Source organism: Entelurus aequoreus, linkage group LG16 (assembly GCF_033978785.1).
Source record: "Entelurus aequoreus isolate RoL-2023_Sb linkage group LG16, RoL_Eaeq_v1.1, whole genome shotgun sequence".
Classification (NCBI taxonomy): Eukaryota; Metazoa; Chordata; class Actinopteri; order Syngnathiformes; family Syngnathidae; genus Entelurus; species Entelurus aequoreus.
In genome coordinates this window covers 36,338,959-36,361,458 of record NC_084746.1, presented here as the reverse complement: position 1 = coordinate 36,361,458, position 22,500 = coordinate 36,338,959, and the positions used below count along the sequence as shown (strand labels likewise).

Here is a 22,500-nt window from a genome sequence, read left to right as displayed (position 1 = left end):
CCTTCATTTTTCAAAAGGCATGAAAACATGTTGGATTAAAAAAAAAAAGTTTAATTATCGGTACTTTTTTTTGCTCAAATCCCCCAATCAATCCACTGAACAAAAATGCAAAATATGTGATGTTTTTATTTTTATTCTAAACTTTTCATCAAATTGTCACCTTTTCATTTAGTATACATTTGCATGACATGAGTCTTATTTACGAATTTAAACATGATATTATTTGATCAAACAAAAGGCCTTCAAAAAGGGTCAAAATGCTTGATATTTTTAACACTTAAAATTGAGAAATTAGAGCAAAAAGTGATTAAAAAAAAATCCAAGATGTTTTTACGCCCTTAAAAAACTTGAGTTTTATGTCCTGTTTGGCTTTGAAGATAATCAAAATATAATGTCCCCAGAGGGTTAAATGATTCCCCGACTTCATATGGAGAGTTTTTACCTCTCTGGCAATATTCATCCAAACAGTGAAGGCAGAACATTTTATTTAGTTCTTGGATTGGACCTCATCAGATTGCACAAGTCAAATGTACAACAGGCAAGCAAACCACTAAGCAGAGTGTTTTTTCTTTCTACCCTATTCAATTTCTCAACACTAGTTATAATATTTCATAATTACTAGAAATTAAAATACATATGCGATGGAAGATGACCTATTTATCCTGTTAGTACACACACACACACACACACACACACACACACACACACACACACACACACACACACACACACACACACACACACACACACACACACACACACACACACACACACACACACACACACACACACACACACACACACACACACACACACACACACACACAATACAATACAATAGGAAAGGTTCCAAGAAGTGATAGATTTCCCATTAAAAAGTAACTTAGTTCACACTGGAGTTTCAGATGTCCAATTCTGATTTTTTAAATCAAATCTTATTAGTGGCCATTCACATTACAAGAAAAAAAAAGATTTCTAATGTGAATGCAATCTGACCCGCTTTCGGACATGACGTCATGACGTCGCAAAATTACTTCCATTCAAGTCGATCTCAGTTCTTGCGCTTTTGTGACAAGTTCAAGGATTTTGTGGAACCAAACTCAACATTTTCTAAACCGAATTATTGCGCGTAGAAAATTAAGAAGGAAAAGTACAAGTGTTTTGGCTCTGACAGTTTTACAGGATATTTTGCTTCGAGTCTGCTTGAAGAGCGTAGCGCGTCTGTGAGCGAACAGTTGGAAAAAGCAGTTGGAAAACTTTTACGTGAGTCCCTAAAACAATATTTTTCACAGGTTTTCTGCTCGGTTGTCAACTATTCATTTTGTAACCGTCTATTTTGGCAAATAATTATGATGCTTATCGTATTTTGATGACGTTCTGGTCGGATGAATGCGACCTGAGGGCAGGAGCTTTTCACCTTGAGGACATTGCATACACAGTGGGTACGGAAAGTACTCAGACCCCTTTAAATTGTTCACTCCTTGTTTCATTGCAGCCATTTGCTAAAATCAAAAAGTTAGATTTATTTCTCATTCATGTACACTCAGCACCCCATCTTGACAGAAAAAAACTGAAATGTAGACATTTTTGAAAATGTATTAAAAATAAAAAAAATCACATGTACAAAAAAGTATCGCACACTCTTGGCATTCTCTCGATGAGCTTCAAGCACACCTATGAAGTGAAAAACATTTCAGGTGACTATTTCTTGAAGCTCCCAGAGAGAATGCCAAAAGTGTGCAAAGCGGTAACCAAAGCAAAAGGGTGGCTATTTTGAAGAAACTAGAACATAAAACATGTTTTCAGTTACTTCACCTTTTTTTGTTAAGTACATAAGTCCACATGTGTTCATGTGTTCAGCGACAATCTACAATTTAAATAGTCATGAACATAAAGAAAACCCATTGAATGAGAAGGTGTGTCCAAACTTTTGGCCTGTACTGTATATCCGATTTGTATCCACATACGAAAGAGGCCTGGGTCGGAAATGAAAAATTCAGAATTGCAATGTTCACACAGACATGAAAAAAATCCGATACAGGTCGCATATGGGCAAAAAAAATCGAAACTGACCTGCAGCGTGAGCAAGGTCTTATTGTGTGTGATTCCCTTTGCAATAGCTGCCCCTGTTGCAAGAAATTGTAATGACAGGATGCAGGATTTTTTTTAAAACATGTGTCTATGTCGTGTTGCTGTTATTGCCAACTCATAGTGCTTCACAATGGATGAAAGAGAACTACATATCTTACATTACTCCTTTAGTTACAAATGGAGGAATTATTTGCGCATATTTGTACCTGTTGCTGAATGGGATGTGTGTATGTCTCCTCCCTTCCTCTCCTCGAGGAGACACTCGGCCTCAGCCTGAGGTATACACACGGTCATGGCTGTAGACGATGGGCTGCAGGGAGAGTATATGTTAGAAGTGGATGGTTCACGAGCTGCGCCTCAGCGGACATGAATAGAGGAACCACGCCTTTTATTTTCAACTGTGTTGCTATGATAAACACATGGATATAATCAATGCCTCATCTTTCCACCGTGCTGTGTTTATTAATCATCATCCACATGCAGCAACACTCAGTGGGTTGACTAACTGGGCTTCTACTGGGTTTACACTTGTCTGTTACACAAGTAGAGGGTGTTTTCTATGGGAAGGAATGCGGAGAAAGGGGAGTTTGCACATGTCAGAAGCGTTGCCAGGGGTGTGTTGCATCACATCCTTTGCTATGACCGTCTGCCAACCCTCAAAGAGCCCTTGACTTCCTCTGTGTTAATCTTATCGCATATCAGCTGTTGCAAAAAGTGCATCAACGACTGGGCGAGGTGTTATCGGCGCTCAGATAAACGCACAATCAAAATTCTCCTTTAATCTCTGCTGAGGGTCACTTTAGCATCAGACAAGAGGGATGGTTTAGTCTGTTGACACAGGATGTTATGGTAAATAAAACATCATGGTAACAATTATGTACAGTACACTAAAGGCTGTACAGTTAATAAATGGATCAACAATTTCTGCAAAATTATTTCTTATAGGCATGTGAGCACCTTTTGAGGAAAAAAGGGGAAAACTGATGGAAAAAAAAGAGGAACATTTCCAATGGCACAAAGTGCTGTCACGCAAGCCCTGAAAGAACATTTTGAAAATGTACACTATACTTTACCTTTAAATGTATGTCTTTCTGACACTTACATGTCCTAACAATTTACCACAGATTTTTTGTATTAGTAGATGATTTTCTAATATTATTATCATCGAAAATGTAAAATAGAATTCTATAACATGCATGCAAAGAACTTAAAACTGTTTACCATTTGGCAACGTTATCTTATAGCCACGCCCCCTCGGGTAATATACTTCCGGTATTGTGACCTCTGTTTACATCCGTTACGTCAAAAATATACTTTCTCGCTGGCTACTAATAAATGCTCTAAAACTTAGTGGTTCAGAAATAACAGTGTTCGGATTGTAATCATCCAAATATGATTAGCAGCAAAGTATAAAGCTGTCAATGTTGTGGCTCGGAGAGAGGACGCAGGCGACAACAAGTAAGCAAGCTAGATGATACTAACCAGCGAGCTTGTTTTGGCGCCCGTGATCATCTCCCTGTTCCTGCAACTCACTACAGCGTTTCGACAAGAGGAGCAGCGAGTACCTGCGGCTAAGGCCAGCGTTCAACAAATTTTGTTGAGATCCTTTTTTTTATTTGATTTAAAAAACGCGAAAGTGGTATTTTGAGGTGAAAATGAATGTTAAAAAAATGTCACATGCCTGTTCTTAAAAGTTAGTGATTATCCTAGCTGCTCAGTTCCATATGGCAAAATCGACAATAATATAAAAAGAAAATAGCCTATTGTATACCCCAATGGGAAGAGGCCTGAGTATTTGTTCCCTGCCTTCATGTTCATCACTAATGTAACCCTTTCTAGACTTGTAAAAATCGTCAGCTGCCTTTAGAAAGCTAATGACTATTGATGAGTAATTTAATTTTAGTTTAATTTGATTTAGTAATGTTTCTAGTAATGTTTGTATAACTGTTAAATGTTACAAAAAGCATGACATGTATTAATAAGGACTTAATGATGTTGACAGTTGTGTCTCCTGGACTAGATTAATTGCATTTAAGTTTAATATTTGAGTAACAAAGCAAAAAGCCCTCACGTTTTAAAACAGGGGTCTCCAGACATGAGTTGTGTAGTGATGACAACCTGTAAGACAGCCAGAATGTCAATAGGTAGATGGATGGATACTTATGTACATAGATAAGTAACTATGGCATGGTACCTTGAGAATGGAATTGTCCTGTCTGGTCTTGTTGGTGTCATATCCCTCCAGGAGGCACCTCCTTGTGGTGCTGCCCGACCCAGCGAACTCAGACAAGTTTAAATCAGCAAAGCCCAGCTGCACAGATCAATGCAAGTGATCAAAACATAAGTGAAAGCAACACTTGGAACTAGAGGTGTAACAATTTGTTTTAACAACGATTTGATTCGATTTAGAATTTGTGTTTGCCGATACGATTCAGGGACAATATTATTTTTTTAGAACGATAGGATCCGAAACTATTAGGTGACTCAGTAACTTTTTAGCAAAAAATATTCAACCAATGTGACTGAAATAAATAAATGGATATTGGACACTGCAGGTGAAGTTTTCTATGTGTGTTTTTTTTGTAAGGGAATTAGGTATAATTAATTATGGATACAAACAAGCAAGTAAACAACAAATAACGGCCGATGCGTTCACCTCCTATTTGAATAAAGTGCAACCAACACTTTAGGTTGAATTAGCAAGAGGAAATATTTTCAACATTCAAGCAATTTTCAATAAAAGTACAGTCACCAACATTTTAACAATAGATTTACCTGCTACTTCCGCTGTTGTTTTTTAACATAAAAATAATACAATATTACTATCAAAAATAAACTGCAACAAACATCCTTTCAGGTTGAATTAACAGTAGTTGTACCTGAGAAAATTAAGTGAAATCAAATATTTTCAAGTTAAATGAGAAGTTGTTTGACTTGCTACTACTTTCTTCTGAATAAACACGGAACATAATAAAAACGTAAACAAAGTGACAGATGGACCAAATGGCCGAGGGTGTTAGGAATGAATTTGAAAAAGTAAGCAAAATCTGACCACTTATTCAGTCATTTTTACCTTTTTTTTTTCTACTTTTCCAATGATAATGTACTATGTTTATTACTTTTTTAAAACCTTCCGTCTGAACCTGGTCCATCAGCGAACTTGCTATGTCGTCACTTACGTTTTGTCCGTCGCATCTTTTGTGACTTAAAGTTGATTTGTGTGTAATTTTTATTTGTTGTGGCTTTTGCCATCGTGCTGTAGCTCCAAGTTTTTGTGTTGTAATTTATGACCTTTCTCGGCCACCGTAGGTATCCGCCATTTTTGCTTTGATGAAGCCACAGACAGGCAAACGGATTCAATGTCCTTATCATTAAAAGTGCTAAACGTCATTAAAAAAAAGTCTGCTGTTTTTAAATCCAATGGTTTTCCTTTTCCTAGTATTGATAAAATTGTATTATTGCCTTTTCAAAAGGATATTGGGTCTTCCAGAAGGCCAACTTGATGAGCACAGATCGATATACTTGAAATTTAGGAATATAAAGTGATCTATGGATATATTGATCAGTCGTTACACCCCTACTTGGAACTGGTCATAATAGTTACTTGTTAACATCAAGAGTTTACAGGCAGTTTTAATCATTACCTAACGCCGGAACTAAAGTAGAATAAAAACATTTGTGGTTAATAATACACCAAGGTCCAGTAAAAATAAGTACCTTTGCAAATGCTTTGCCACCCTTTAATTCCTGTCATGACAAAAAAAATACAAAAATTAATTGATTGTTGCGTATCTGCAAACACACACATTGAAAGTTTTATGAATAATTGTCATCCCTGCACAGTAGATTTAATTGACACTATTTTTTTGTGTCTTGTCAAAAGATCAGAACATGTTGTGTACCTTGCGCACAGACACCCGACACACACAAGGGTCCAGGACACCTGTCCTGGCATTTGCACTCATTTTACACATGAAAGAGAATCGCTTCCTCCAGTGCACACAGTTGGCTTGGACGGGCTCCCTGCAAGGGAAACAAGACATTAAAACAGACTTCTTCAAAACTATGACTAACCAAAGTAAAATAAAAATGACAATCGGGTGGCTTTTACGGGCTCCCTGCAAGGGAAGCAAGATTTAAAAACAGACTTCTTCAAAAATATGACTAACCAAAGTGAAATAAAAATGACAATCAGATGAGAATCCTGATTAATCCTTAAATATGGATATGGTGGAAGTAGTATTCCGGAAAAGTGTTGTGTACAGTCATGTGTGATTTGTTTTCAACAAGATGTTTCCATGGTGATGTATTACAGGCTAACCGTTGACACGAGCTATGTCTTGGCTCAATTTTCCACAGTGACTCATATTGGCTGCATGCAACGGACAAATTGTTTGCAATGGAAGGATATTGTCATTATTTTGGTGACCGTTATGCACTATCGTTTAATTTTTGTTTAAATGCATTGCAGGCTACACCATATAAAACAAAGAAAGACAAAATACTCCATTTGTACAGTATCTTAATCAGGCACAGTAATGGTGGTTGGTGAAGGTATTTCAATCAATCAATGTTTATTTATATAGCCCTAAATCACAAGTGTCTCAAAGGGCTGCACAAGCCACAACGACATCCTCGGTTCAGAGCCCACATAAGGGCAAGGAAAAACTCACAACCCAGTGGGATGTCAATGTGAATGACTATGAGAAACCTTGGAGAGGACCGCAGATGTGGGTGACCGCCCCCCGCCCCCCCTTTAGGGGAGACCGGATGCAATGGACGTCGAGTGGGTCTAGCATAATATTGTGAAAGTCCAGTCCAGAAAGTTGCAACCCATATACCGTATTTTTCGGAGTATAAGTCGCACCGGAGTATAAGTCGCACCTGCCAAAAATGCATAATAAAGAAGGAAAAAACATATATAAGTCCCACTGGAGTATAAGTCGCATTTTTGGAGGAAATTTATTTGATAAAACCCAACACCAAGAATAGACATTTGAAAGGCAATTTAAAATAAATAAAGAATAGTGAACAAAAGGCTGAATAAGTGTACGTTATATGACGCATAAATAACCAACTGAGAATGTGCCTGGTATGTTAACATAGCATATTATGGTAAGAGTCATTCAAATAACTGTAACATATAGAACATGCTATACGTTTACCAAACAATCTGTTACTCCTAATCGCTAAATCCCATGAAATCTTATACGTCTAGCCTCTTACATGAATGAGCTAAATAATATTATTTGATATTTTATGGTAGTGTGTTAATAATTTCACACATAAGTCGCTCCTGAGTATAAGTCGCACCCCCGGCCAAACTATGAAAAAAACTGCGACTTATAGTCCGAAAAATACAGTAAATGTAAACACATACAGTACCAGTCAAGATTTATTACCATAGACTGGTAGTGTATATGTAAACGTAGACAAAGTAAATTTAAGTACTTTCATGTTCCCTTTTTACTAAGAAGTTTATTTTAAAAAATGCTGATGGACTTGTTGTACAACAAATGAATACAGAATCACGTTTTAGTTGCATTTGTCTTAGAGGACACATGCAATTGAATTCATTTTACACAGTTTTAGCCGAGAACACTTATTAGTTAATTGTTAATATTTATTGTTTACATTTCACAAAGACAGCACAGTCTACCAAGTCAGATTATACGTGTTAAACATACCTGGCCAACAAAGCAAATTTTGATGCTGTATCTAAAATTAAGCAAAATTAAGGAATGTAAATATAAATACACGAAAGTGCTGATACGTTTATTGGCGTGCTCTACTTGTCTAGCAACCACATAGCTAAAATGTTTCAACTAAGGCTAATCATCTCAATATCAACTTATATTTGATGAACTGAAACGCATTGCTATAATGAATGTCATAAAAAATGTAGTTAAAGGCACAGGGCTTCCTGACTACATTTAGAATTACAGTGTAAAAACACACGAAAGTGCTAAAACGTTGATGGTAGTACTGCATCAACATGTCTAGCAACAACAAAGCTTGAATGTTATACAGTCCGGCGAATTAACTTATTGAGTTTATTATGAGTTTATTGAGTTTATAGGGACGGCGTGGCGAAGTTGGTAGAGTGACCGTGCCAGCAATCGGAGGGTTGCTGGTTACTGGGGTTCAATCCCCACCTTCTACCATCCTAGTTACGTCCGTTGTGTCCTTGGGCAAGACACTTCACCCTTGCTCCTGATGGTTGCTGGTTAGCGCCTTGCATGGCAGCCCCCGCCATCAGTGTGTGAATGTGTGTGTGAATGGATGAATGTGGAAATACTGTCAAAGCGCTTTGAGTACCTTGAAGGTAGAAAAGCACTATACAAATATAACCCCTTTATTTATTTATAATTTATTCAATAAACTACAAGTCATTACTAAAATTAATTTCACACAGATTAAGTACAAATATACAGTGATTGTTGACTATTAGAAATTTATCATGAATTGATTAACGTGGACCCCGACTTAAAACAAGTTGAAAAACGTATTTGTGTGTTACCATTTAGTGGTCAATTGTACGGAATATGTACTGTACTGTGCGATCTACTAATAAAAGTCTCAATCAATTAATCAATCAAAAACGGCGTATAGAAATAGACGAAAGTACTGATACGTTCATAGTTCTGCAGCCTAGCAACTGTGTAGCCAATGTTGAACACAATATTTAAAGTTAATTTAATGAGCTAATAAGCATTTTCGAATCATAATATTAGGTTTCACAGAGGCAGCAAATATTTAGCTGACTGTAATGTTAAGTTGCTATTGCTCCAATGTTACGACTAGCGATTACGACAACAAGTTAGTTGAACAAGTCAGATTATATGTGTTAAACATACCTGGCCAACAAAGCTAATTCTGATACTGTATCTAAAATTAAGCAAAATTAAGGCGTGTAAATATAAATACACGAAAGTGCTGATACGTTCATTGGCGTGCTCTACTTGTCTAGCAACCACATAGCTAAATCTCAATATCAACTTCAATTTGATTAACTGAAACGCATTGCTATAATGAATGTCATAAAAATGTAGTTAAAGGCAAGGTGCTTACTGACGGCATTTGGAATTACAGTGTAACAATACACGAAAGTGCTAATACGTAGTACTGCATCAACATGTCTAGCAACAACAAAGCTCGAATGTTTTAGAGTCCGGCGAATTAACCTATTTAGTTTATTTAATAAATTAAAAGTCATTCATTTTACACAGATTAAGTTAAAATATACAGTGGTAGTTGACTATTAGAAATGACGGCGTATAAAAATAGACGAAAGTACTGTGGTACGTTCTGCAGCCTAGCTACTGTGTAGCCGATGTTGAACACAATATTTAAAGTTAACTTAATGAGCTAATACGCACTTTCGATTCATATTATTAGGTGTCACAGAGGCAGCAAATATTTAGCTGACTGTAATGTTAAGTTGTTATGGGTACAATGTTACGACTAGCGTTTACGACAACAAGTTAGTTGAACAGCAAACGCTCACTTTAATACAATACTGTCCCAAATGGTTGTTATGAACAAGTAAATACTTCGTTCACGTCTGCTAAAAAATAGTTGCTAAACTTACCGGGAAGACTCCTGGACGAAGCCTCCGCGCAAGAGGCGAACTTTACAAAAAATAACGCCGTTGACAAAGGGAACCGACGACAGCTCTTCCAAGTCGAAGTCCACTTTGAATTTGAATCGTTTCTTTTTCATTAGAATGAACGACATGATGCGTCCACTGAGAGAAACAAGGCGTCGAAGATACAGTTGGAACTTTTCTCCAATGCCCTCCTCAGCTGTTGCGATTCAAACTTCAACATCGCTTCCACGTTCCCACCCACCGCTACACAGCCGCGCGTCAAGCGTGGGCAGCCATGTCGTGTTTTCATTGGCTGCAACAACTCTTTACTCATTCATCACACACTAAGTAATTAGTCTGCAGCTTCACAACACGCCACTATATCATACTTGCTACTTCTGCTCCGTCTGCAACACACCTTGAAGATCATTGAGGCCGCCTATAAAATCGTCACAATACGTCTTATGACGAAACAGAGTCTACAAACATATTTCAACTCTTACTAGGAGTCATACAGCCCAACTTTGGATATTGTTACTGCTTTTAAAATGACGTGAACATTTGCTGCTATTGTTAAAACGTACAAATGACTCACCACCCAGGTAATCAATACAGTTTTAATTGAACCTTTAAGACCAGTGGTGTCAAACATACGGCCCGTGGGCCATATCAGGCCCGCGAACAGGTTTAATCGGGCCCGCTGCCTGCAAGATGAGTTTGCTAAGTATACAAATGAGCTGTAATTTTTTTATTGAAAGAAACTGCGGTTCTAAACTTTTTTCTTTTTTTTTTGCAATAGCAATTTCAGTGCAACCCACATCACACATGACACTCTTTAAAGATGAAGTGTCAGCTGACTTTAAGCGCCCTCCGGATTGGCTGCTGCTAGTCCAATCAGCGCAGGTGCAAGCAATCAGCGGCTCCTGTTATGGCTGGCAGCAGATGGCGGCAGACTGATGCAGTATCAACGCATCTTTTCTTTCCTTGTAAAGGATCCACTAAATGGATGAGGTGGCGACTTGTCCAGGTTATAACCCGCCTTCCACCTGAATGCAGCTGAGATAGGCTCCAGCACCCCCTCGCGACCCCGAAAGGAACAAGCGGTAGAAAATGGATGGATGGATGAAATAACGAAACTCTCAGATGCAAAGACTTAAGTCAACATCTTCGTAGTAGTTAAAGCTCGCAGTTGGTGGAAAGCAAGTTGCATACCCTGAACTCCATTGTAAAAATGTGTGCTTGAAGTTTAATGCCTTTTTAAATACACTGAGACTGTGTTTTAAACGGCACCAATTATTTTCCTCAGAATTTTCAACAAACTTGAAATGTTTTGCTGAGAGAATTATTCGTAAAATATACATTTTCATAATGTGCTTATTCTATTTTTGATCAAAGCAAAACAAAGAAAACAATCTGAAGTGGTTAATATTTTTAAGTTATTATGCCATGATTTTTGCGGCCCCTGAGCTGTAATGAGTTTGACAACCCTGTTTAAGACAGTGGTGTTCAAAATATGGCTAAAATCAGTGGTTCTCAAACATTTTTCACCGAGTACCACCTACCATAATGAGCAGTAGCGTAATATGCCTAAGTATTCATTAAAAACAAAGCAGATGTTAAGTACATTTAATATTTTGGCTGTGACATTACACACAGTTTAAACAGTAACACCGTGTTTGAATATAGGAAAATATAACACTGAACTTTAATCAAGTGATTCTTTGGTGTTCCACTAGATCAGGGGTGTCAAACTCGTTTTCATTGAGGGCCCCGTCGCAGTTACGGTTGCCCTCAGAGGGCCGCTTTTAACAATGAGCAATATATGAATATATATATATATATATATATATATATATATATATATATATATGTATATGTATATATATATATATATATATATATATATATATATATATATATATATATATATATATATATATATATATATATATATATATATATATATATATATATATATATATATATATATATATATATATATATATATATAATTGATTAACAATATATTTTTTTACATAAGCTGAAAAAAAAACATTTAAATTTTACTTTAAAAACTGGCAGCTCGGTCACCAGAATTTAAAAGTAAAAGCAGTGGGTTTTTTACGACTTATAAAAAAATGGAATAAATGGAATGGAATGAAGAAACAACAGCACTGTTTTTAGTGGTAAAATTCAAGCAACATAGCTGCCAGTTATTTTTTTTCCAGTAAAATCTTGTTTTAATGTTTTTTTTGTTTTAGTGTCTTGCTGTATATGGAAAAAAACAGTACCAAAGTTGATTGTACAGTAAAAAACTTCAATTTTACAGTCTACAATTTGATTGATAATCTGTTTTGAAATCAAGCAGATATTTAAGTAAAGTATTTATCTTTATTTTAAAAAATTATAATTTTGGAATACATGATAACATAATATTTAGATTTTGATCATTTTGAAATTTAAAAGATATGCAATTGCATGCAGTACATGATTTTTAATGTTAAAAGGGAAATAACAAATATATTTACTAAGAAAAGATTAAGCAGTTTATTAACGCATATTATTTCTAGGCTTCCGTGGGCCACATACAATAATGTGGCGGGCCAGATTTGGCCCCTGGGCATTGAGTTTGACACCTATGCACTAGATGGAGCCTGTTTGGGAATAACTGGCTTAGATCTTATAAAGAACCAGCCCATTCAAAACGCTGACAAAAGACTCAGTCAGGCCGGGTTTCTCGATAGGCACATATGAGGGGGCATTCAGAAATGTGAAGGCAGCATCATGTGTACAGGCTGCTCCATCATGCTCAAGCACTTTTTTCTGTGCTACCACAGTAGTAACATTGCCTTTGCCATCGCATTTGGTTGTTAGCATCAGTGTGTGAATGTGTGAATCTGTGTGTGTGAATGGGTGAATGTGGAAATAGTGTCAAAGTGCTTTGAGTTCCTTAAAAAAGGTAGAAAAGCGCTTCACAAGTACAACCCATTTACCATTTACCAATTTAGCTGCACATTTATCTTAACTTAATGACCTGATTCCTAAATCAAATTTAACCTTAAGTAAGACTTCACACACTAGTCAATATTTACAAAACTGAAAAGTACAGTAGTCTTATGAAAAATACATTTTCCTCAAACTAGTTTATCATCAGGTCAGCTGAATCATTCATGCCTCAAAGTTTCTGCATTCTCCACTCATTTACACAGTTAGACTTAACAGCGCTGCCTACACTCACGACAAAGTACCGTATTTTTCGGACTATAAGGCGCACTTAAAATCCTTTCATTTTCTCAAAAATCGACAGTGCGCCTTATAACCCGGTGCGGCTAATGTACGGAATAATTCTGGTTGTGCTTACCCACCTTGAAGCAATTTTATTTGGTACAAGGTGTAATGATAAGTGTGACCAGTAGTTTGTAGTCACACATAAGAGATACGCGTAGACTGCAATATGACACCAAAACTTTAAATGTTCCACTGAGAATATAGAACATTACACACGGCACTCAAAAATATGTGACAATGTTTTAGTATGACTTTGAAACCGCACCGCTTGATGGATTGTCGGCCCATTACGGCTACCGTAGTCAGAAATACATGTATTACTATGGTGTGTGTATAAGGACCGCAAAATGGCACCCATTAGCAGACATATTATCTGGCGTTTTGTTTCACAATATTATGAAAAACCAACTTTTCTTACCTTGTGGTACCTGCTGATCTGTTTTTGAGATCTGCATAAGTCCTGAAAATTTGCAGATCTCAAATACACATACATTTTTTATTCTGTAAAATCTACGGTTGTTGTGTTTGATAGTGTATTATTAATCTATATTGAAAATGGATTTTACTGTAAAAAAAAATGTTTACTGGCAGTACTGGCAGCACGGTGGAACAGGGGTTAGTGCATGTGCCTCACAATACGAAGGTCCTTTGTAGTCCTGAGTTCAATCCCGGGCTCGGGATCTTTCTGTGTGGAGTTTGCATGTTCTCCCCATGACTGCGTGGGTTCCCTCTAGGTACTCCGGCTTCCTCCCACGTCCAAAGACATGCACATTGGGATATGTTGCTTGGCAACACTAAATTGGCTCTAGTGTGTGAATGTGAGTGTGAATGTTGTCTGTCTATCTGTGTTGGCCCTGTGATGAGGTGGCGACTTGTCCAGGGTGTACCCCGCCTTCCGCCCGAATGCAGCTGAGATAGGCTCCAGCACCCCCCGCGACCCCAAAAGGGACAAGCGGTAGAAAACGGATGGTTGGATGGAAAATGTTTACTGTAAAATTTTTACGTGAACAGTTTGTTGGAATACTTGCTTGGAAATCATAAGTCAAGCAGATATTTGAGTATTTATTTTTGTTTTAACATTAACATTGTTTTGAAATGTATGATGATATAATATTTTGTTTTATTATTAGAGATGATTAATGTGTGAATATATGTAATTGTATGCAGTACATTTATTTTTGTAATACACTTTTACCTGATATTAATCATTTTATCGAAGTCATTTTTTTAAAAAACTTTTTATCTTATTAGTTATACATGATTTTATTTAGTTCTATTTATTGATTATTTATTTGCAGCATATTCATTTTATTTTTATGTTTTTTTTTGCTATTAATCTTCATATGTCTTACTTGTATTTTATTCTTTATCCCTGGTTTTTACTATTTTACAAGTTGTATTTTTTTTATTTTCCAACGTTCCTCTGGTGAGCCATCTCCCTCAGGGGTTATCAGCCATGCTTGTGGGGGCGCTTTTGTGTTAGCGTCCTGTTGGCCATGGTCTGATGACCTCTTGGTGCAGATGGCTCCTGTGATAGTGTTTACTCACATGTCTCCTCTGTACTCAGTCATGCAACCATTTGTCCATGTTGTTACATATATGTGTATGTCATGTGTGTGTGTTTGTGTTTGGTATCTGTATCCATGTGTACGTATGTGATAATGGGGGATATGGGTCACCGGGGTATTGTTTTTAACTTTGTAAAGCACTTTGCGTTGCATTTCTTTTATGTGTAACCGGTGGTCTTTTCCTCTGCGTTGTGTGGATTTTATGAAACACGACCGACACCATGAGTTGCAGCTCAGATGCACTTTACTGATAATACAGGGAATACAATTGTTGTCAATTTTCTGCCATCGTCGAGCCCCTCTCACGTTATCGTGGATGAAAGGTGAGTTACGTACAACGGTGAAATAAAAAATACCTGATAATACAGAGAATACATCCATCCATCCATCCATTTTCTACCGCTTGTCCCGTTTGGGGTTGCGGGGGTGCTGGAGCCTATCTCAGCTGCATTCGGGCGGAAGGCGGGCTACACCCTGGACAAGTCGCCACCTCATCGCCGGGCCAACACACATAGACAGACAACATTCACACTCACATTCACACACTACGGCCAATTTAGTGTTGCCAATCAACCTATCCCCAGGTGCATGTTTTTGGAGGTGGGAGGAAGCCGGAGTACCCGGAGGGAACCCACGCAGTCACGGGGAGAACATGCAAACTCCACACAGAAAGATCCCGAGCGCAGGATCGAACCCAGGACCTTCGTATTGTGAGGCAGACGCACTAACCCCTCTGCCACAGTGCTGCCACAGAGAATACTATTGTCAATAATTTTTTGCCAATAGTCAAGCCCCTACACAAATATAATAATACAGAACAAAAAAGTGAACTTAAGTTCTTAACAAGACAATACATTTTCTGTCGTCGCATGGATGCCTACTTCTCCCGTTATCGTGTCCAAAAGGGAAGTAGGAAGGCGTGTCCAACGCATATAAAGAGACAGGTGTCGCAACAATTATTGCAGTAGGAGGGACAACGAGAGACATTGGTTCCACATATTGAAAAAACGTCAAAAGAACTTCAGGTATTTTCACGTAACTTACACATTTTGTGTAATCATAACAATATTACTACATTATAAGATACATTATTTACATTACATAATTGGCCCTGTTACATATGTATGAAAAGTGCTTTATAAATAGAGTTTGATTGATTGATTTATTATTTACTTTTTAAATTATCTCTCAATTCTATACACTGCCGCTGGAATTTAATTTTTTCTGAGGGAACTCTCCTGAAGGAATCAATAAAGTACTATCTATCTATCTATCTATCTATCTATCTATCTATCTATCTATCTATCTATCTATCTATCTATCTATCTATCTATCTATCTATCTATCTATCTATCTATCTATCTATCTATCTATCTATCTATCTATTAAGAAAAGATAAGGTACTTTATTTACACATGTTATTTCCACGCTTTTGGGGGCCACACCAATTGATGTGGTGGGCCAGATCTGGCCCCCGGGCCTTGAGTTTGACTGTATTGCCGTAGTGTCAACAATTATAGCGTCATAGTAAAATACAATTATTTAGTAAAAATACGTCTCTTGGCATGCGAAGAAACACTCCCCTCTTGTGGCCATTCACAGTACTGCACGCGAGGAAACTCCACACTGCATGTTTCAGCTGACACGTCTGTGGAGAGATGGAGAGATTAGGCCAAACATTTCCTGCATAGCCGCCCCCGTAAAACTGGAATAAAAGCAAACGATTATGAAGAAAATGCTAGGAGAAGTCGAGTCTGCGGATTGTATGTATCGACGCTTGTTCTATCTTATTAACGTCGTTGCTGTTTTTCTGCAGAAAATGCTGCGAATAGCAGCGACGCAGCGACCGTAGCTCCGCCCTCCATCACACTGCTGCAGTTCCCCTGGAAGGCTTAGGAGTGTTTGGACTGCATGTAAAATAACCCGACGACAAACAAACCGCTCGTTTAAAATCACACTTCTCGTGTTTGTACGAGTAACGTCGTCGCGGATGGCTTCCGACATGGATTAATTCCACCCTTTTCGCAACGCGCTGCTCGGCCTGCCTGCCGCACTATGTTCCGCAGCTGGCTGCTCCCCACAGCCCGGTGCTGGGATGCCGATCGTGAGCGGTCGTATCAGGACCTGTTTGAAAAGTTAGACGCGAATAAAGATGGAAAAGTGGATGTCGCCGAACTACGGGCGGGCCTGAAGGCAATGGGAGTGTTCCGTCAAGGTGCTGCACAGGTACAACAACCGCGACAGTGTGGAGCCGAACCCCATCTGCAGACACTTGTTGAGAGAATTATGAAACTACATTATTATGTGTGTTTGCAGAAAATTGTCATGACCGGTGACCGGAATAAGGACGGAAGTCTCGACTTCGAGGAGTTCACCAAATATTTGAAAGATCACGAGAAGAAGCTGCTGCTGACGTTCAAGAGTCTGGACAAAAACAACGATGGTAGGAGTTTGTTTGAAAGAGTTGCATCACACACTGGTGACCTACAGCAGGGGTCCCCAACCATCTGTCCGGGGACCGGTACCGGTCCGTGACGCATTTGCTACTGGGCCGCAGAGAAACATTAAATAATTTATAAACGACTGCAAAGGGGTTAGTGCGTCTGCTTCACAATACAAACCTGCGCTCGGGATCTTTCTGTGTGAAGTTTGCATGTTCTCCCCGTGACTGCGTGGGTTCCCTCCGGGTACTCCGGCTTCCTCCCACCTCCAAAGTCATGCACCTGGGGATAGGTTGATTGGCAACACTAAATTGGCCCTAGTGTGTGAATGTGAGTGTGAATGTTGTCTGTCTATATGTGTTGGCCCTGTGATGAGAGAGCGACTTGTCCAGGGTGTACACCGCCTTCCGCCCGAATGCAGCTGAGATAGGCTCCAGCAACCCCTGCGACCCCGAACGGGACAAGCGGTAGAAAATGGATGGATGGATGCATTTTCTCCGACTTAACTTTCTCCTGTCCCACTAGACATACCAATAAGCTTGTTTATAGGGTTAACCCTAATCCTAACCCCAATAAAACTCCTCATAGGAAGTTGCTATTTGTTAGAATTTTTCAAATTTTGTGACATGATACAATGCACATTAATGAACATACAAAATATAAATGTGACAGATAGTAGCCAAAGGCTGATTTCCATCTGCATCTCATTGCAAAGAAACAAGCCTGCATTTATCTTGCACAAGTGGAAAGCCGGTCCCTGAAAATTATTTGCCTACAATAAACCGGTCCGTGGTGCAAAAAAGGTTGGGGACCACTGACCTACAGCATCATGCTGAACATTTGTGTTATTTTAAAAACATTTATATGGTGTGAAAACATCTTCAGTTAAATCTGGAAGTCATACATCCGTGACAATATTGCATTCCCTTTACAGCAGACCTGGGCAATTTAAGGCCCGGGGCCACATGTGGCCCATTGAGCCTTTCAATTTGGCCCGCCGGACATTCCCAAATAATAAAAAAAAAAATGTTGAGATCGAAACTGTAGCTGCCATTATGATATGCAGTGATGTTTTTAAATGACCTAAGCCTTGAACTATACAAAGTATTTCAATGGTTGGAATCTGACCTTTTGCATGATATACTAGTTACTATGGTAATCTAATTAGTTACTATGGCACCAAAGCACTAAGAGGCACCAAGCAGTGTGTGTGGGGAGCGTTTCCACAGAGTGTTTCCAGAGCGGCCATCCTGAAATGCGGGTGTCAGGGACAGACACGGAAGGAGATTTTTACAGCAAAGTTCTAAAGTTTAGTGATTATATCAGATATATCAGATTGTAGGTGGGTTTTTTTTTTACCCTTCGCATTCATATTTCACTGTGTTTGTTGCATTTTTGTTGTGTTTCGCTTGATTGTAAAATATGTCTATCGAGAGGGGGTGTGATATTCATATGTTGTCAATATTCAGTGTTTTATCGTTCATAGTTAATATTGTAAATCCCACATTCTTTATTTTTACGTACATTCTGGGTGTCTCATTCAATGTAAAATTCCATTCCGTTTTTCACGGCGGTCCGTCATAACGTTTTTGGCATTTAATCAGACATTATTGTGAGGTTTTGTATTAGAGTTCCTAAAAATCAAATATACCGGCCCCCAGACACATTTTTTTCTCTAAATTTGGCCCCCCAAGGCAAAATAATTGCCCAGGCCTGCTTTACAGTAACATTAACAGTAATTTACTGCAAAATATCTTCACAGGACTATGATTTCAGTATTTTACTGTGAAGTAACCGTTACTTGCTGTGAAATATAAGGGTAGTGTTGGCCCTGCGTTGAGGTGGCGACTTGTCCAGGGTGTACCCCGCCTTCCGCCCGAGTGCAGCTGGCATAGGCTCCAGCACCACCCGTGACCCCAAGAGGGATAAGCGGTTGAAAATGGATGGATGGATGGTATTTTTACAGTCTAATGTTACAGAACGTTTACAGTATTTACTGCGAACAAATACTGTTAAATGCTGTGAAATCCTGGTCATTTGCTTACAGTGTAACTGTCATACTATTATCTCCATGTCAGGGCGCATTGATGCCACCGAGGTCCAGCAGACCCTTGCAGAACTGGGCATGAACATCAACAGAGTGGATGCCCTGAAAATCCTGCAGAGGTTTGCTTACCTGCTTGTTTAACTTCACATACTTCTTACTAAGGTGAAAGTAGGACTTTTGTTAGATTTTTTTTGTATGTTCATTCATGAATACAAAAGCTCTGTCAGTTAGATTGACAGAGCTGTTTCCTGTTTGTAATGTCTCATGTTGCCAATGATGACCAAAACATTAGCTCAAAGATCCTCTAACGGGGGCACTTCACTATTTTCAAAGACCTACTGCAAAAAACACTAATAAAATATCCTTGACATGACACAAATACTGTGTTGGTTTCAATGACTTACAGCAGGGATATTCAGCTAAATTGTTTTGGAGGACATATTCCCAGATAACTAAAGACCGTGGGAACTGGACTTCTGCCTTTGCTATTTGTATTGTTTTGTATATTCCTGAGCACCAACATCCTGTGCAGTAGACATTTTAATTTGTGTCTAATAATTTGTTTGCATAACTTCCATCCATCCATCCATTTTTTACCGCTTGTCCCCTACGGGGTTGGGGGGGATATGTTGATTGGCAACACTAAATTGTTTGTATAACTTAGTTAAGAAAAAAAACTTGTCTCTACAACAGGGACACTGCTGGTTTTGGACATACAGCTATAAATTCTAGTCAAAGTTCAGGTATAAGACGGAGTTCTACTGTTTATAGGAATCTGATAAAATGTGTTGGTTGCTTCCATATTTTTCTAACTGAACTCGCGGGTTGGTCTGGTGTCTAGTTGAATAGTCCTGACCTACAACATAAATACTAATCAAATATCCTCTACACAACAGGAATTTTCTGCTGTTACAGCAAAACTCTTTGCCAGAGATCCTATATGTAACAAGAGTGCTCTGTTGGTTTCAAAGATCTACTGCATTAATGCTAATCACAGATCCTCCAAATGACAGGAGCTCCCTGCAATTTTTAAGGATATACTGCAAAACTGCTCGTCATGTGACCGTTAGTTTGCCAATATTTTTCCCGAGCTACTACACAAACGCTGTTCAAAGATCTTTTCCGTGACAGGAGTGCTCTATTGGTTTAAAAGAGCTACTGCAAAAATGCTAATCAAAGATCCTCCATAGGTCAAAAGTACTCTGCTGTGTTTTTAAAGTATTTACTGCAAAAACACTAATCAAAGATCCTCTACATCAGAGGTCTTTAACAGGGGATCCGTGACCCCCAGTGTGTTTAAAGAGGTACTGCAAGGGAGTCGTGAAATATTTGGTTGATTAGATTTTTCCCCCGGGAGAAGCTGGACGAAGTGGCTGGGGGAGAGGGAAGTCTGGGCTTCCCCGCTTAGGCTGCTGCCCCCACGACCCAACCTTGGATAAGCGGAAGAAGATGGATGGATGGATATTTTTTACATTCCCCCTGCAATTTTTCCACAAGTGTAAATGTCTTAAAATACTCAGATACATTGATCCAATACAGTGCGTGTAGTTTAGAAACTCTAGTGGCATGGCCGCCCAACTCACTGTAAAAACATGAATAATTATATTATTGTATTCATGTTAGCATGCAAGATAGCTGTCATTAGCTAGCAATTAGGGTCTCGGTAGCCAGCTAGCGATGACTGTGGCAGTTGCCAGCGAGCACGCCACTTGCCAGCTAGGGATTAGTAGTGCGGTAGTTGCCAGCTAGCAATCAGCGTGCTAGTGGTCAACTAGCAATTAGTGCACCAGTTGCCAGCCTAAAGATTAAGGCGCTAGTAGCCACCAAGCAATTGGTGGGGCCAGCTAGCAAACATTATGCTGATTGTCAGCTTGTGATTAGCACGCCAGTTCGCCAGGTAGCTATTGGCGGCACTATACTGTATTATTTGAATATTTTAATGCAGTAGTGCACTAAGTATTGCAATAACAAGGTATCTTTAAGACCAGATTATTTTTAAAAACACAATCACAATTTTAGTAAGGGGTCCCTGCTCTTTCTCAGGATCAGTTTGTAGGTCCCAGGGTTTGAAGACCATTGCTCTAAATGTCAGGACGGCACTGGTGGTTTCAAAGATCTACTGCATAAATGCTAATCAAAGATCCGCTACATGACAGGCGCTCCGTGCTATTTTTAAGGATATATTGCAAAAAACTGCTAGTCATAGATCCTATATGCAACAGAAGTACACCACTATTTTTTAGGACACACATTAGTCAGATATCCTCTACATGACAGAAGTGCCCTCTTAGTTTGAAAGACCTACAACATAAAGCTATATTTTAATTTGCACTTTATTTTATTGACAGTTTGATTATTTATTTTAGCACTATATACTTTTATGTACATTTATTTGTCATCAGTTATTCACGAGTCCCTTCTTATGCAGTGTATTTAGTTAGTACTTATTTTTTTAATCAGCCTGACCTAAGTCTAAGGTTTATGTGTTAAAAAAATAACAATTGTTGTTATTAACACATGGTTTCATATCATTTGATAAGGTTGTAAACTGTAAGTAGGTTATCGAATACGATTAATCAGAATCAAGAGTAAAATTACTAATTCAGTGTTATTACTTGAGTGGGCCCCAGGCCCCTCTGTAGTGGAAACGTTGGGCCCCGATGTCAAAAACGTTAAGAACCCCTGCTCTACATTTTGAAGGGTTTCCTGCACAACTGCTAGTCATGTGACAGTAAGCGTACCACTATTTCTTCGGAGCTACTGTACAAACACTGGTCAAAGATCGTCTACGTGACAGGAGTGGTCTGTTGGTTTTAAAGATTCACTGCATAAATGCTAATCATACTAAATAACTGCTGGTCATAGATCCTAGATGTGACAAAAGTATGCCACTATTTTGTAAGACCTACTGCACAAACACTAGTCAAAGATCGTCTACGTGATAGGAGTGATCTGTTAGTTACAAGGACCTACAACATAAAGGCTAGTCAAAGATCCTCTATGTGACAAGAGTGTACCCGTGCTGTTGTTTCAAGGACCAACCACAAAAAAAGTAGTTAAGGATGCTCTGTAAAACATGACACTGTGTTGAAACAAATGTGTGTGTGTGTGTGTGTGTGTGTGTTTGTCTAGTATGGACATCGACGGCACCATGATGGTGGACTGGAACGAGTGGAGGGACTACTTCCTGTTTCACCCCGCTCACAACCTGCAGGAGATCATACGCTACTGGAAACACTCTACGGTACGAGTCATTCGCACGTAATTAAACACTTTCCTGTCGTCCTCTGATGGCTCTGTATAGATTTATTCTTGCCGCAGTCAACATTTTGGCTGCCGCTTTGAAAGACTTTGACTGTCGGAAATAATTAGGCCAGAGCCGTCGCTGCACTCACCCGATAAATCTTAATCCCAATTAAGAAAGTGACCGCCCAGTTTGTTACCGTGTAATATATCCTGCTTACACTTATAAAGTAT

General features: G+C 38.7%; 2 protein-coding genes across 3 annotated transcripts in view; one reads left to right on the top strand and one right to left on the bottom strand.

Annotated features, from left to right (window-relative positions):
- The window catches only part of LOC133630911 (EEIG family member 2-like), a 16,399-nt gene extending 6,339 nt beyond the window's left edge, over nucleotides 1-10,060 (bottom strand). The window contains exons 1-6 of the mRNA XM_062022756.1: nucleotides 9,683-10,060; nucleotides 5,994-6,114; nucleotides 5,809-5,838; nucleotides 4,286-4,402; nucleotides 4,163-4,209; nucleotides 2,298-2,401 (exon numbers count right to left, since the gene is read on the bottom strand). Coding sequence (XP_061878740.1) covers nucleotides 2,298-2,401; nucleotides 4,163-4,209; nucleotides 4,286-4,402; nucleotides 5,809-5,838; nucleotides 5,994-6,114; nucleotides 9,683-9,828 — 565 coding nt within the window. The 5' untranslated portion in view covers nucleotides 9,829-10,060. The remainder of the gene's footprint in view (nucleotides 1-2,297; nucleotides 2,402-4,162; nucleotides 4,210-4,285; nucleotides 4,403-5,808; nucleotides 5,839-5,993; nucleotides 6,115-9,682) is intronic.
- Nucleotides 1-22,500, top strand: part of LOC133630909 (mitochondrial adenyl nucleotide antiporter SLC25A24-like) — a 41,242-nt gene that overhangs the window by 8,057 nt on the left and 10,685 nt on the right. Inside the window, exons 1-4 of one of the 2 annotated variants that reach the window (XM_062022752.1) lie at nucleotides 16,142-16,761; nucleotides 16,852-16,978; nucleotides 19,055-19,142; nucleotides 22,156-22,267. In XM_062022752.1, coding sequence (XP_061878736.1) covers nucleotides 16,591-16,761; nucleotides 16,852-16,978; nucleotides 19,055-19,142; nucleotides 22,156-22,267 — 498 coding nt within the window. In that variant the 5' untranslated portion in view covers nucleotides 16,142-16,590. Of the gene's footprint in view, nucleotides 1-16,141; nucleotides 16,762-16,851; nucleotides 16,979-19,054; nucleotides 19,143-22,155; nucleotides 22,268-22,500 lie in introns of those variants that run through there. The other variant, XM_062022753.1, reaches the window with a different exon arrangement.